A 14,890-nucleotide genomic window follows, 5' to 3' on the forward strand; every position below is an offset into this window, starting at 1 on the left:
CACTGTAAATTCTGTGAGTGCGTTCTGTGGTTGTATTTAAGTTTAAGTACTTACACCTTCTGAGTCTTCTGCTCAATATCAAGGCAAATGTTAATTAAACTATGACCATGAACATCAGTTAGAATAATGCGAATGAAAACTCTTTTTGTTGTGATCTGTTTTCTTCTGCAGCTTAAAGTCAACACTGTGAGGGGCAAAGTCAGTGGAAAGAAAATCCAGTGTCAGTTTGCTGCCACAGTACCAGACTCTACTAGCACCACAACTAGAGCAGACACAAGCACTACAAGTTTCTCAATGTCAGTCTCCACTGGAACTTACAATGCCAGTAAGCTAACACATCAACATCACATCAATTGCCCTTTCAACAGACCACTCACACCCAACATTACAGACACTATCGCAGACGATATATCAATATGTTGTCATGAACTTTAAACACATCAGTGATCTTTTTGTCTATGGTTGTTCTTTCAGGTTCTGATGATCTGGGGAGCCCTACTGCCAAGATAACAACTGGTGTGGTAGACCTGGCAAATGTTAATGCCACCACCGACAACCAGATTAATTCCACCACCACCACAGCACCATCCAACACAACCACGGCACCATCCAACACCACCACAGCACCATCCAACACGACTGCAGCTCCAACAACACCTGCCCCACTAGTGGCTGACACTAATGTGACAATTCTTAATGTGAGTAATGTAGAGAAAAATTAAAATAAATAAAACTCATTTACAAAAATTAATAAAATAACTAGTTAATTACTGACGCAGAAGACTGAAGAAATCAGTATCAGGGGACAATAAAATAGCATTGATCAGTAGCTATTAACATATACACTGCCCCACTTTCTAACATGAATCTTATTTATCCTTGCAGGCCTCTATTACTAAAGATAATTGTAGCAAGACACAGCTGTGTGTTTCTCAGCCCTCTGGCTGCGACCCCTCCAGTGGGACATGTTTCTTCCTTGGTGCTCAACAGCTGGGAGGTCAAAATTTTAGGTTTTCACTCGCAGGACAATCAGACGGCTACGTTGCTCTCACCCTGTCACGTAACACTACACAGGTATGTCAAATTTTATCATTTCAGCACAAATGAAAATGCAGTGAAGTTTAACAATGAGACAGTCTAGTATTTTTCAGTCATCGTCTTTATGGAGAGGTAACATTTACAATTTCTGGTTGTTCACCACAGGGAACCAATGACACAACCTACATCTGTGCAAATAACAACAATGTAGTCAAATACATAAGTGCTCTTCTGAACAACGGCAAGCTGACTCCCACAACGGTGAGTTCCACTAGCACACTTTTGAAAAACACTTTAGCAATACTTTTTTGTTTTAGGGTTGGAGTGTTTGACAAATGCTCATTCTGCCTATTAGTGCTGGGCGATATGGAAAAAATATTTATCACGATATGAATTAATTTATATCACGATATACCACCTGACCTGTGGTCATCTGGAAAGTATGCAGTCTGTAAACAGCGAGTGGAGAGGGTGCAGTCTTTGTTTTGAGTTACCGTAAAGCATGTCGCAAATCCGGGTGTACGTAAAGCAGCACCATGTCGCAAAACCACAAGACGGAGTTTCTTTGCGAAAAATATAATTTTTTTATACTTTTAACTTTATGCAAGAGAAAATAGAGCCAGAGCTTATCTTTACATTTTACATGCTGTAGTGCCATTTGTGGGAGCATTTCAAGTTGCTATACATCAATACAACCGTTATAGCCCAAATTTTAATAATATCTATGCATTAACTCTATAGTAACTACATAAATTGCAAAAAAGTGCAATAAACTACAAAAAAATTGAAAAACGTTATTGTTTTTTTTTTACATACATTTCTAGTTAGAGAAATTTAAGAAGCCTATCCCTCAAAACTGTAAATTTTTCCAACCACGAGAAATTTATTTTGAGTGTCTTCATAGTTTTATTTTTGAGATACACTAATTTTTATATACTACAGGAAAAATGAAAATAAATATTATAATGCAAATTTGCAAAAAAACAGCATATGCATCAAAATAAACTATTTCCAACAGTGTAATTTGACTTCTAAGCATCCCAGAAACGATACAGAAAAGCATAAAGTCAAACATGACTTTTAAAAACACCAACATAGGCTTTGAAGGTAAAAAACTACATTTTGCGCGAAAATGACGTCACTTCCGGTTTCGGACAGGTAATGGCAGATATGCGATAGTTCGCGCTGACTTATATTCCAACGTAGGAAGTGTTATGAACAGCTGATCGGATCGGCAAAGTGTGTTTCTGGAATATTATGTTTTTGTTGCTGGAAGTGCTTTTTATGCAATTTTTGCAAAGCCATATGTGGAAGGAAACCGTGACCTAGGGCAAGCTAATGGAATAAGATGTAAGTACAACTCCTACGGTTTCATATGCAAAAAAAATTATTGCGCTACCTTACGTGGTTCCAGTTCTACAGGGATTTAAAAATAGTTAGGCAAAACGGAGTGTGCCTGCTCCAACCGGTTGTAAAGGGTTAATGATATATTTTATGTAATAATTTATAAAATTAGGGTTAGAAACGATAGAAGACAAATGGCACAATAGACACTTTTCTATCGTCCACACGATATATATCGTCATATTGCCCAGCACTACTGCCTATCACTCCTTATGTGCTTGTGTTGCCTTCACTTGCATTGAAGTTTAAAAATGAAGAAATTATTATCCTAATCACAACTAAGGTCTTCTCTTTGTGATCTGTTTTCTTCTGCAGCTTAAAGTCAACAATGTGAAGGGCAAAGTCAGTGGAAAGAACATCCAGTGTCAATTTGATGCCACAGTACCAGACTCTACTAGCACCACAACTAGAGCAGATACAAGCACTACAAATTTCGCAATGGCAGTCTCCAATGGAACTTACAATGCCGGTAAGCTAACACAACATCACATCAATTGCACATTGTTGATTTACTGATGTTTACACAGACTGTCACTGACACTAATATGTTGTTATGCACTTTAAACTAGAGATGGCACGATACCACTTTTTTATGTCCGATTTGGATATCGGCCGATACCGATATGAATCCGATGTAGTGTGTTTTTTTTTTTTTTTTAAATATCTTGCTGCATTTTGTATAAGTTCAAACTCAAGTTAAAAAACAAAACAAAACACTAAAGCTATTTGATAGGTTTGTAGCTTAAACCTATTCGCTGGAATGTTAAAGGCAATGTAATTACACAGCAAGCAAGACACGAAGTAGGCAAAGTTCTTTGTGTTACTCATGCATGAGGGAGGCCTGCCTGGAGCCAAGTGTCGTTCCACCCACTTGACCTCCGTCAGACTCTCAGCCAGGTTCCCCATAGCACTCCTTTTATTGAGGTTACTTGAATATGCATAGGGTCATTAACATATGATGTATACATACACACAAAGATTACCTTGCCTGTGGTTTTGTAAGTGTGTGTGTGTGTGTGTGTGTGTGTGTGTGTGCGTGTGTTACCTCCTGCTGACCAAAGGGTCGTAAACGCAGGAAGCTTACATCAAAAGAAGCAGATCTTCCAGATAGGATGTATCTGCAATAAAACACTATAGCCCCTCACCCAGAACCTCGAGAATCTGGGGAGGGGGACTGTGAAATTCCTTTCATCCCACAGTTAAACAATATAGAAATGGATGGTAAGCATAAAAATGACAAACATTTAACAATTCACTCTGACACTATTCTGTTATACCTGTGTGCAAAAAATACACTACACCCAAAATTTTTCATAGTTCAGCAATACTGTATAAGCAATACAATATCTAATAAACTTGAACCTACTCCATCCTCCCTATTCTGGTATTTTAAAGAGTAAGCAACCTAACTAATAGGGTTGAAAACTCCCAGCAAAAAAAAATTAAAAAATATAGGGAACCACCCCCCACCCTCCACCTCATGATGCTTAATCGACGTAATCAACTTTAATTTGATGCAGTGTGAAAAAAAATGCACAGAAATCAATTATTTTTCAAGAATAATTAAATAGATTCAACATCTTTCTTTAACAGAACTGCAGACTGCACAGATTGTACATTCCCAAAGGAAAAAGTACTATACCTTACTAGGGTATATTAGACTTAATAGTTACTATATACAGTAATGGACTTCTATACATTTTACATCTGATTAAAATTCTGGGTGTAAGATTCAGATAATTATTTATTAAAAGCTAGATATTTTAAATGAGAATAAGAAAGAAAAGTATGTCTTTGTACCCCCGCTTTTCCCTGTTCATGCCCTATTGGCCCCCCTGGCTAAAGTTTGCTAGATCCGCCCCTGCACAGTTACCAGAGTCAGCTACGTAGAAAAGGATCCTGGTGTAGAAAGTAATATTAAATAAATTCTAACAACAGCTTATCACGCTTAAACGTATTGCTGTTGTTTATCCGCTGGTCTCCTCTTTCTAGTGCAAAGTGGGCCAAAAACAAACAAGAGACACGGGACTTGCGGCAGAAAAGCCGATCAGCTGATCGTTGATCAGTTTCATGTTTGAAGTAATAACAGGAGAGGCAGGGGGAGTGAATGAGAGAAGTAGATGCAACTGCGCAGCAAAGACAGAATAACTTCAGCTTTGTGTCTATTTTTTAATTCTAGCTGAAGTACGGGACAAATTGCTTCCTTTTCACCTCAATATGGAACTCCGAAGGCCAGTTCAGCTGTGGCTCAATATATCAGTTGTTAAGCTTAACGTGGAAATACTATGCAAACATTCAGGGATGAACTTACACACTTGCTTTACTTCTCTGGGATAGTTTTCGCCGAGATGAAATGCCATGGTTAGGAAGCATGTAGCGAGGCTCCAAATGCTCCAACAGACCGCCAACAGGTCTGGCAGACAACAGCCGCTCTATCACGTGACACATACTGCTCCGATGAGCCGAGCTGGGTTACGCCAAGTAGCGCGTTTTGTGAGGTGATTTTGTGATACTTCGGATCGGATTACATTTTTTATTTCTCTCCGATATCCGATCCAGTAATTTAGGTCAGTATCTGACCGATACCGATACGTAATATCGTATAGGTCCATCTCTACTTTAAACACATCAGTGATCTTTTTTCCTCTGCTTGTTCTTTCAGCTTCCGATGATCTGGGGAGCCCTGTTTTCCAAATAAGAACTAATGTGGTAGACCTGAGTAATGTTACTGCCACCATCACCAATTTGATTAGTTCCAACTCCACCAACACCACCACCACCTCTGCGGCTAATGCAATTACAATCCAGCAATCACTGATGCAAGGTAAGAGTACCAGATAAGTTTTCTTCTTTCTTTTGGTTTAATACTTACCTGAGACTAGAACATGTGCTTCAGACATGAAACACGTAGAGTACTTAATGCTTGTTGTTCTGTTCTTCCTTCCTCACCTGTAGCTTTGCTGATCACTGTGGCCATCCTGAGTCTGAGCTGGCTATAAGGAAACTGAAACCTGCCCTACATTAACAGATTAAAACTTCCCTATCCAATCATGCTACTATGTTTAAACTCACAGGTTTACTATCAACAGTATGTCCCAGACTGCTATGATTAATTTTGTGTGAAAGGGTCACATTACAAATCAGAAGGACTGGTGGAGGGCAATCACTTTCATGAAGCTTTTTTTTGACTGCTTTTACAAGCAGTTAGAGATTTTGTTGGAATCTTTTGTAGAACTCTTTAAAACGGTGTGGTAAGATGGGGCACAACTGAATTATTAAGAGTAAACGAACACATAGTTTGAATTAAGTGAACCACAATCACGGCTTTTACCAGTGTGTGTAATTTATGCAAATTTTGGGTCAAGAGTCTGGTACCCTTTAAACCCACATTTTTATTGTTAAGCAAAAAGATTTGGTGAGTTTATGGTTACTTTGATTATTAAACTGATAAACTGTGTACAAACAAACTGCTGGTAAATTTATCAAGACATTTTGCCAAAGAGCTGAAGAACCAAGAGACTTTTGTTAACCATTGTTTGCCTTTGTCTACCCTTAGAACACCAAAAGCAAAATTCATTTGCTGATGATGACAATGATGCCAGCAAATGGCAGAGGTGCATTTAAAGAAAATTATGTTCTGATAGTATATTTCTATTATATGTTGTTGATATGAATGTTGGTTGTTCAGCAGTGCCTTTACGATGATGCCTTCAGTGGCTGATGTTCACATGTGTTGCTTGCTTTTTAGCAGCTGTTCACAAATAATGCTATATTTGGTACTACTGAAGATGCTTGTGTAATGATTTTGTATTACATGTTTATAATTAAATATTTATCAATAAATTATTTTGTGTTTTCTGATGAATCTTACTAGATTTGAATTGGAACCTTTAACGTTTAGTCAATTTCAGTTATGGGTGTTCTCAAATGAAATTACTTAAAACTACAATATTTTCACTACATGCACTTTCCATTATAGGATGTTACAGTGCAGTTGTTTCTTGCTGTATATTAAAGAGTCAGCCAGATTAATCACTGCCCAGAGCTTGTGACCATAAGGATACGAATGCTTATCAAAATGTGAAGTGACACCTTCACTATCAAGCTCAGATCTCTCTTTACTAAAACAGAGCAGCACAGCATCCACATCACTGTCAAGAGCCTGAGATCCTCAACATATTCTAGAAACTTGCTCCCAACCTGGAGCAGGTGAAAACCATGACTTTGAACTTGAAGATGTTAATTCTTATCCCAACACTCACCCAGGAAAACCCCCAGTGCGAGTTAGAGATCACGGTCTGATGAAGCCAGGAGAAAAACATCATCTGCAAAGTGCAGAATCGAGATCCTGAGACCACCACCTTGAATGCAACTAAAAATTCTGTCCATAAATATAATAAACAAAATCTGTGACAAAGGGCAGCTGTGTAGTCCAACAGCAAACAAGCTAACAACGAAACACATAAAACCAGCAGCTATAGCTCACAATTCACCCTATGCAGTGTTCAAGACCTGCTAGTATGCCATGAAAGTAACAAATAATACCACTTCTCTGTCTGTGATTCAAGAGCAAAGATTTTACTGTAGCATAATAAGTTCTCTTTTTCATGTATGACATGTCAACTGATCTAGCATCTCAAAAATTTTATTACTTTCAGCCTGGAAACTTCATCCAGATGATTATTACAGCAATGGAGTCATTCTTCTTCAATGTGACCTAAAGAGCGCTTATTTCCACCTTGAATCCTATGTGATTTTTCAATTTAAGACCCATGTCAAACATTTACTAAATAAAAAATTCTATTTATTAAAACTGGGTGGGACTGGATGCTTTTGCCTGCTGTTTGCTGAAACCACACAACATTTGTAAAGCACTAATGAAAGCACACACAGAAAACAATGATGTGACATCATTAGGAGCAAATTGACTAGAAAATGAAAAGAATAGCAAAAAACAAACAAACCAAAAAACAAAAACCCCGTGCGAGACCTGTGGGGTCTGTTCAGGTGTTACACATGTCAGTCTGGAATTTTATATTTCTTGCTATTAATAACCTTGTAAATTGTTTTGGGTAATATTTCTCAACACACTTCTTATTACTGAGTATATTTAGAGTCCATAATGAGCTATTTGACCAAGAGTTTTGGATACAAAGAAAACTTGGTGCGTGGAACATAAATGTGTAACGAGAAAAGGGGAAAGAGACAGAGAAAAGTCTATAACAATGACGTGGACAAGACATAAGAAAACTTATGAAAACTTCTGAAGCAAGATTTGTTTAGAAGAAGCAAATGTAATATGTGGGTGTGTTATCCTTCATGCAAACAACACTGAGTAAAAATTTACATGTTTGTTTGCACCAGAATAAATGAGGTAGAAAGTTTTGTTATGCTCTGAAGAAAACCACAGTGGCAGTAAAGTGACAATAGCTGTGATTATTTTCCAAAGCCATGAGTGGGAGAAATTATATTTGCATCTTTATTGGTAAGTCAATTTACAGTATCTTCAGTTACACTTATATAATTAATTTTAAACCTTGGGAAAAACCCTCAAAATCATTATTATCATATACAAAAATAATGATAATACTTTGAGTAGTAGCATAGTGTTCTTTTACTTAAATCTTGGTCTACGCAAAGTCTTAAGGCAACATTTTGGACAGAGGTGATTGGAGCAGCTCTAATATAAAAATATATACAAGTCTTAAAAACAACAGTGAGATACTTCAGAACTTGTTGTCAGATATGGAATAATAGCTATTCAAGCGAGGATTAATTGGAATTATCAATCAGTGTAGCTTCAGGTGTCTCTCAGACACATTTAGACACAACATGTTTCTGGTTTTATGATTCCTTATTTTTATATTCGCTCCATTAATTAAAGTTTTATTGCTTGTTATAGCAACAATCACTCAGCAGAGATGTTGTTGAGTATGCTATTCCCTTTAAAATTCCCATGTTTACACAATTTCAAACAGTTAAACATGAATATGATATAAATTTTATTTATTATTTGCACAAAAAAGATCAAAGTCAAACTCTTTAAATTAACAGGGATTTCCTTCATGATGATATCTAGAGCACTGACAGGTAAGCTTTTTCCTTACTTCTCTCAAAACAATCTTTTAAAAAATAAAGAATAATTCATAATACTAACTGGGTTTTTTATATTAAGGTTATCTTTTCCATAACCTGGCACTGAACCAAAATGCTATCCAGTCCTCGGTTGGTGACAGCGTGGGTATTGCTGGCAAGGCAGTTGATGGGAGAAGAGAATCAAGATATCAGTTAGGGTCCTGCACACTCACCAAGTCAGAATCTGATCCCTGGTGGAGAGTAGACCTGGTAAATGTGTATACAATTGGTGCTGTAATAATAACCAATAGAGCAGAAGTGGAAAACGGACTGGATGGTGCTGAAATCTGGATTGGAAAGTCAGCAGCGATCAATGACATTGAAAGCATGAGGTGAAACAGGTTGATGCAGACAGATAAAAATACATAAACAATCATTATTTGAGTAGCATATTGTCCCTTCTTATTTTTTTCTTCTTTTTGGCTTTCTCATACACAGATGTGCAGTCATCTCTCATATTCCCAGTGGACAGACATACTACTTTCCATGTAGCTCCATGGAGGGACGCTACGTCACTGTGTTTCTACCAGGAAGTGAAAATGTCCTTAGCATCTGCGAGGTTGAAGTGTACTATGGTAATCACATTTCAGCCTGATCCCGATACACAAGTCTGAGGCCTTGATTGTTCAAGTTGTTGTTAGTTTTCCAAATGGCCTACCTCCCAACACAAATTAATCATTCATGTTGTTTTGTATGGTTAAAGGTCTTTGAGCCAGAATGACAGCCAAGTGTGGTCTTCAAAATTACTGCACTCTGCACCTTCTGCAACAAATATAATTAACTATTGACAATGATCTAATGTCTCTTTGTGGTTTTTCTTCAAGGATACCCATTACCCAATGTGGCACTCAAAGGAGAAGCTACCCAGTCATCTACACTCTCTTTTGCCACTGCATCCAAAGCCATCGATGGCAGACGGAACTCGTTCTACAGCAATGGGTTCTGTAGCCACACGGCTGAAGACGAGACCAACCCCTGGTGGAGGGTGGACCTGCAGCGAAGCTTTACAATCACTGCTGTAAAAGTCACCAACAGAGGAGACTGCTGTGCTGAAAGACTGGATGGAGCTGAGATCAGAATAGGAAACTCACTGGAGAACAATGGAAACAATAATCCCAGGTAGCTATAAGTGTTTGGATATAAAATTAGGTTTTAAGTATAACTGGAACAGTGATAAGTCAAAAGTTTACAAGATTCATTTTGTCCACCACATGGTGAACTAACGTATAATGAGCGATTTCCCAACCTTATAACTGCAGTGCAATAAATTTTGGATTTTTAAGATCAATATAAACATCGAAATACAGTGAGCTGCAATGTCTTTAAATTGTTGTCTTTTCTCTCCAATTGTTGGTATTTTGTCTTATGTCTTCCCTTCCTTCTTTCCTCTTTCCTCACCCCTAAACTGGCCTGGCCCATCCCTGGGCCTGATTCTGCTGAAGTTTACGCCACACTAAAAGAAAGTTTTCCCCTCTCACCATTGCAAAGAGGTTATTTGATTGTTAGGGTGATTGCCCAAATACTATAGGGTGCTGAATGAAATGAAATGTGTATACTTGCTGATTTAAAAATCTGATATTCTAAAAAAAATCAGATGATATTTTAATTTCCTTTAAAAAACACAACACACATTCCCTAACATGCCTTATGTGTAGTTATTTGTGCTCTGTTGTTATGTTTGCACTGTTGCGATTGTGTTGAAACCTTGCCCTACAATAGACTATAATAGATGGAATACAATAGCCCTTTATTGTCATTGTACATGTACAGCAGAATAAAATATAAATAGTAGAGAGCAGAATTAAATAGCAATCAGGAGAAATATATACATCCAAGAGGGATATGTACAAAACAAGAGACCTATATAAAAAAATAGGAGACACATTAGAGAACAGCAAATCGTTTGGATTAATTAATCAGTAATTATGCAATGTGCAACATTTGCAATAAGGTTAAAGGGTATTTCTCCCATCTGTTCTTTACTCTTTAAATTTTCATGTATTGTTTCTTATAAATACCATAGAGATGTGAATAGCTTACATCGGTCATTAATATCAGTTTGTCAATAAGTCAGAACCAACAAAAGCTTCTGTGATTTTTTGGGAAAACCTATGAAAACTTTAAAAGGCTTGAAAATGTACTCTTTTCCTATGTTCTCAGTTACACTCTCTTCTTGAGAAAGTAACTATGTCAACTTAATATTGCCCCCATCCATTGGTATCAGGTGTGCTTCCATCTCACATATCAACGTGGGTAAAACCTACACATACCGGTGTGACGGAGGCAGCATGGAGGGTCGCTTTGTGAATGTGTTTCTTCCTGGACAGAAGAAGACTCTCACCCTGTGTGAAGTGGAGGTGTATGCTGCCCCAGCAGGTAGAGCTTTAAGTGACTGGATCTGATCTACTGAAAGACATCTGCCTGATACTGATTCATGTCTGTTTTTTCCTTTCAACAATTTAGTCGAACCGCTTCCAAATGTGGCCTTAAACAAACAAACAGTGCAGTCATCAACATGGAATGCAGTTGGGATACCCTTTAAAGGTGTCGATGGGTGCAGAACTGAATTCTGGGGTTATTCATGTTGTACCCACACATCGACACAGCAGAATCCGTGGTGGAGAGTAGACTTATTGGCTGTCTATAAAGTCACTGCTGTCACCATCATCAACAGACAAGACTGTTGTTCTGAAAGACTTCTTGGGGCACAGATCCTGATTGGAGACTCACTGGAGCAGAATGGCAACACAAATTCCAGGTGAGCCACGAGACCGATAGTAGAAAGGATCCAAAGGCTCCAAACACACATGTAGAGGGTGACGTTAACCAGAGCTTGGAGATCTTAAATAAACAACTACAGGATATAAACTAAAACACTCCCAATGTGCGACTTCTGTTATTTCCACCTGAAATATAGATGTCATGCATATGACTGTAAAATAGAAAACCCCCAAAAGCACCAACTATTCAATATACAAAACCAAAGAAAGATATGGAACTGAGTGAAAAGGCTGTAAATGTAACTGCTGGATCAGCAGCACCCAAAATCCTAGTGAAAAGGGTCTAGAGGGAAAAGATGATGATGATGATTTCACTTTGATGTTTGTGTAACACCATCAGGTGTGGCGTTATGGAATCATTAGCGGGTACACCAACATACACATTCCAGTGTAATGGAATGGAAGGTCGCTACATCAATGTGATCATACCAGGATCTTCAAAACTTCTGACGCTGTGTGAAGTGGAGGTGTTTGCTTCTCTGCCTGGTAAGGCCATAAGATTTCTTTCTAGCACATCTGTTGTGGCCATGTTTGCATATAAGACTGTTGGAAAATTACTTCCAAACTTAGAAACAGCTTAAACCTTTTAGTGTTTAGTTTAGTGTTTTTTCATTTTCCACTACACACTGGACAAATTGAACTTGTTTCCGGTTTTCAGTCTTCCCTTTTTAATTGGGTGCATAATGCAACGATACAGTTTAACCTGTTAAAAAAAATTAAAAAGAGTCAAACATAGAACAAAACTATTTCTCTCCAGCACCAGAAGCCATCATTCCTTCACTGACTCCTCCACCTCCTCCTAGCCCTCCTCCCACTGTGAGCCTGCAGCTTGGTGGCAGGAACGTGACGGTGGTGGGAGAGAGGCTCTGCTGGTCTGATGCTCTGATGTACTGTAGACGTTATTACTGGGACCTGCTCAGCCTTCACAGCCAACAGGAGCAAAGCGAGTTGGAGCAGCTGCTGGGCCTCATTCCTTTCTCCCTCACAGACCACGTCTGGCTGGGACTGCGCAGGTACCAATAAAATGAGAAAAATAGTGCTTTTAACAACCAAATTAATTATCAAGAAATAATATAAATTAGCTGATTCTGTTTTCCAGTTATATAGTGCACCTTTGCTGACAACTGTCTTAATGTTAAGTAATAAGTAATCCACACCTTATGTAGGATTCTCAGCTCAGAGCAAAATGACCACAAAAGAGCCACCTCTAAAAAAACAAACAAACAGAAATTATTGAAGACCACCAAAACATAAAACAGAATTACTCAAAATGAACAGAAAATCAACAAAAATGAGAAGCAACCAGAAGAACATGAAATTAAGAAGATGAAGAAATAGTAGGCAAAACCATACTCCAATCAGGCATAACATTAGGAACACTGACAGGTGAAGCGAATTACACTGATTCTCTCTTCATCATGGCACCTGTTAGTGGGTAGGATACTTTTTAAATATAGTTTTAGATATATATATATATATATATATATATATATATATATATATATATATATATATTTTCTTGTGTGCTAGCATCTAAGTGTTAGATACCACAACAAACCTTCAGTGAAGTAATCCAACAGCCACCAAAACTTTAAAATTTAACCAGAACCAGAACCAAGATACTACCATAAGAACCAGATCTCAATATAAAATGACAGTGATATCCAAACAGGAATTGAAAACACAAACAACTGCAAGCTCACTCTCAGAAACACAGAATGCATCGATCCAAACTCCTCTATTGCTCAGATCTAAGCTGGCTGTAAATATTTCAAGGATTCAAGGAGCTTTATTGTCATTCGCATCACATGTTAACATGACTCGGAATGAAATTATGTACACATGGTCCCGGAGTGAAAAGAAACAAAATAATGAAGAAACTGGGTTTTTTTTAAGTAATAAATAAATACTTTGGGGTTTTTTTGTTTGTTTTTTTGTTTTTTGTTTTTAACAAACAGGAATGACAAGTAATAAAACAATACAGTAAATAATACTTTGCGCTCTACTGTGCGCCGCCATCTTTTCTACTATATATTCAATAATCATAAATATATGATTAGGAGGTGTGAGACTGATTTGTGTGTATTGTTTTGTTTTGTTTTTTGTTGAGAAGTCCTATATAAATGCAATCTATTTATAACAAACTCTGTTTGTTATTCTGTTTCTTTCAGCAAAGCCTTCAATATAAACCAGTTTTTAAAGCTTTAAATTTAAATAGTGTTCGGTACTCCTATTAAATGTTTGTGTATGTATTTTACGTTTTCTGTGAAATGCGCTTCACCTATTTTGTGTAACACTGGCAATAATGGGGGCGATCGTGGCTCAAGAGTTGGCAGTTTTTTCTTGTAATCGGAAGGTTGCCGGTTCGAGCCCCGGCTCGGACAGTCTCGGTCGTTGTGTCCTTGGGCATGACACTTCACCTACCGCCTACTGGTGATGGCCAGAGGGGCCGATGGCGCGATATGGCAGCCTTGCTTCTGTCAGTCTGCCCCAGGGCAGCTGTGGCTACAACTGTAGCTTGCATCCACCAGTGTGTAAATGTGAGAGTGAATGAATAGTGGAATTGTAAAGCGCTTTGAGGGTCTCGAAAAGCGCTATATAAATGCAATCCATTATTAATATGCTAATGTATTTTCCAATGATTTGTTTCAGAGTCAGGGTCATGATTCATGTTTAAGCTCATGCAGAATAGCTGGAGATGCTGTAACCTGTTCTCTTTTCATACACGGTGACAATTTGAATTTTGCAAATTCAGACAATTTCAAAAGATGAGATCATGAAGATGAAGATCGGGCTGTGCGTCCTTGTATTTGTTTGGATTAAAAAAAAACGATAAAGCTGCTCATTTCTGATTCATCAGATCCCTCAGAGGAGACGAGTGGTTCTGGATGTCTGGATATTCCATGAATTTCTTAAATTGGCCACAAGATTTTGTTCCTGACAGCTACTCCAGCACCTGTGGAGGCGTGGCCAGCAAGGATCACTTCCTCTGGCAGGACCAGCCCTGTGAGGAGAACCTCAACTTCATCTGCCAATCAGGTTTTACTTACACCACGTTAAAGCTTGTGTGCAGTTATCGTGCATTGCCTTAAATTTAACTGTAACTCTTGTTCTTTCAGGTGCTGATGATGCTGTGCAGAGAGTTTATTTCTCCAGCACCAAGGATCCTATAAGTCCTTAGTAAAGGAGAACAATGTACTATCTGATGGAATGGATACAAATACATATATCTGAAACCTTTTTGCACTCCTTTAGTTCTCGAAATTATACTACAGAAAAACTATAAGACGTTTCTGCACACAATACCATGTTTGCCCCTTTTTTTGACTTTATGATGCACTGCGTGTAGCTACTATAGCACTGATTTCTATTTAAAATGCTGCTGGCAATTTCATAACTCATGCTCGTAGCAATTGTACCTATGGAAAATGTGTGAGCTTATTACCCTGTAATGTACTCCTCCGGATTTGCAGGGGTTGTGAATTCAGCCACATAAGTAACTCTACACTTTTGTGAAAGCCGTGGTGATGAAA

The 14,890-nt window shown here is 38.0% G+C and overlaps 2 protein-coding genes across 2 annotated transcripts; both read left to right on the top strand.

Annotated features, from left to right (window-relative positions):
* Nucleotides 1-161: 161 nt before the first annotated feature.
* LOC116328724 (putative ferric-chelate reductase 1) lies at nucleotides 162-6,288 on the top strand. Its single transcript, XM_039609956.1, has 8 exons — nucleotides 162-325; nucleotides 475-571; nucleotides 614-698; nucleotides 886-1,074; nucleotides 1,204-1,299; nucleotides 2,758-2,911; nucleotides 5,105-5,266; nucleotides 5,398-6,288. The coding sequence occupies exons 1-8, from the start codon at nucleotides 295-297 to the stop codon at nucleotides 5,439-5,441; spliced, it is 858 nt and encodes a 285-aa protein (XP_039465890.1). The 5' UTR covers nucleotides 162-294; the 3' UTR covers nucleotides 5,442-6,288.
* Nucleotides 6,289-8,510: 2,222 nt separating this feature from the next.
* Nucleotides 8,511-14,682, top strand: LOC116318351. Its single transcript, XM_039600016.1, has 10 exons — nucleotides 8,511-8,532; nucleotides 8,618-8,909; nucleotides 9,016-9,152; nucleotides 9,402-9,696; nucleotides 10,802-10,953; nucleotides 11,227-11,335; nucleotides 11,698-11,843; nucleotides 12,115-12,370; nucleotides 14,218-14,396; nucleotides 14,477-14,682. The coding sequence occupies exons 1-10, from the start codon at nucleotides 8,511-8,513 to the stop codon at nucleotides 14,536-14,538; spliced, it is 1,650 nt and encodes a 549-aa protein (XP_039455950.1). The 3' UTR covers nucleotides 14,539-14,682.
* Nucleotides 14,683-14,890: the final 208 nt, after the last annotated feature.

This window comes from Oreochromis aureus, linkage group 3, assembly GCF_013358895.1.
Source record: "Oreochromis aureus strain Israel breed Guangdong linkage group 3, ZZ_aureus, whole genome shotgun sequence".
NCBI classification, from domain to species: domain Eukaryota; kingdom Metazoa; phylum Chordata; class Actinopteri; order Cichliformes; family Cichlidae; genus Oreochromis; species Oreochromis aureus.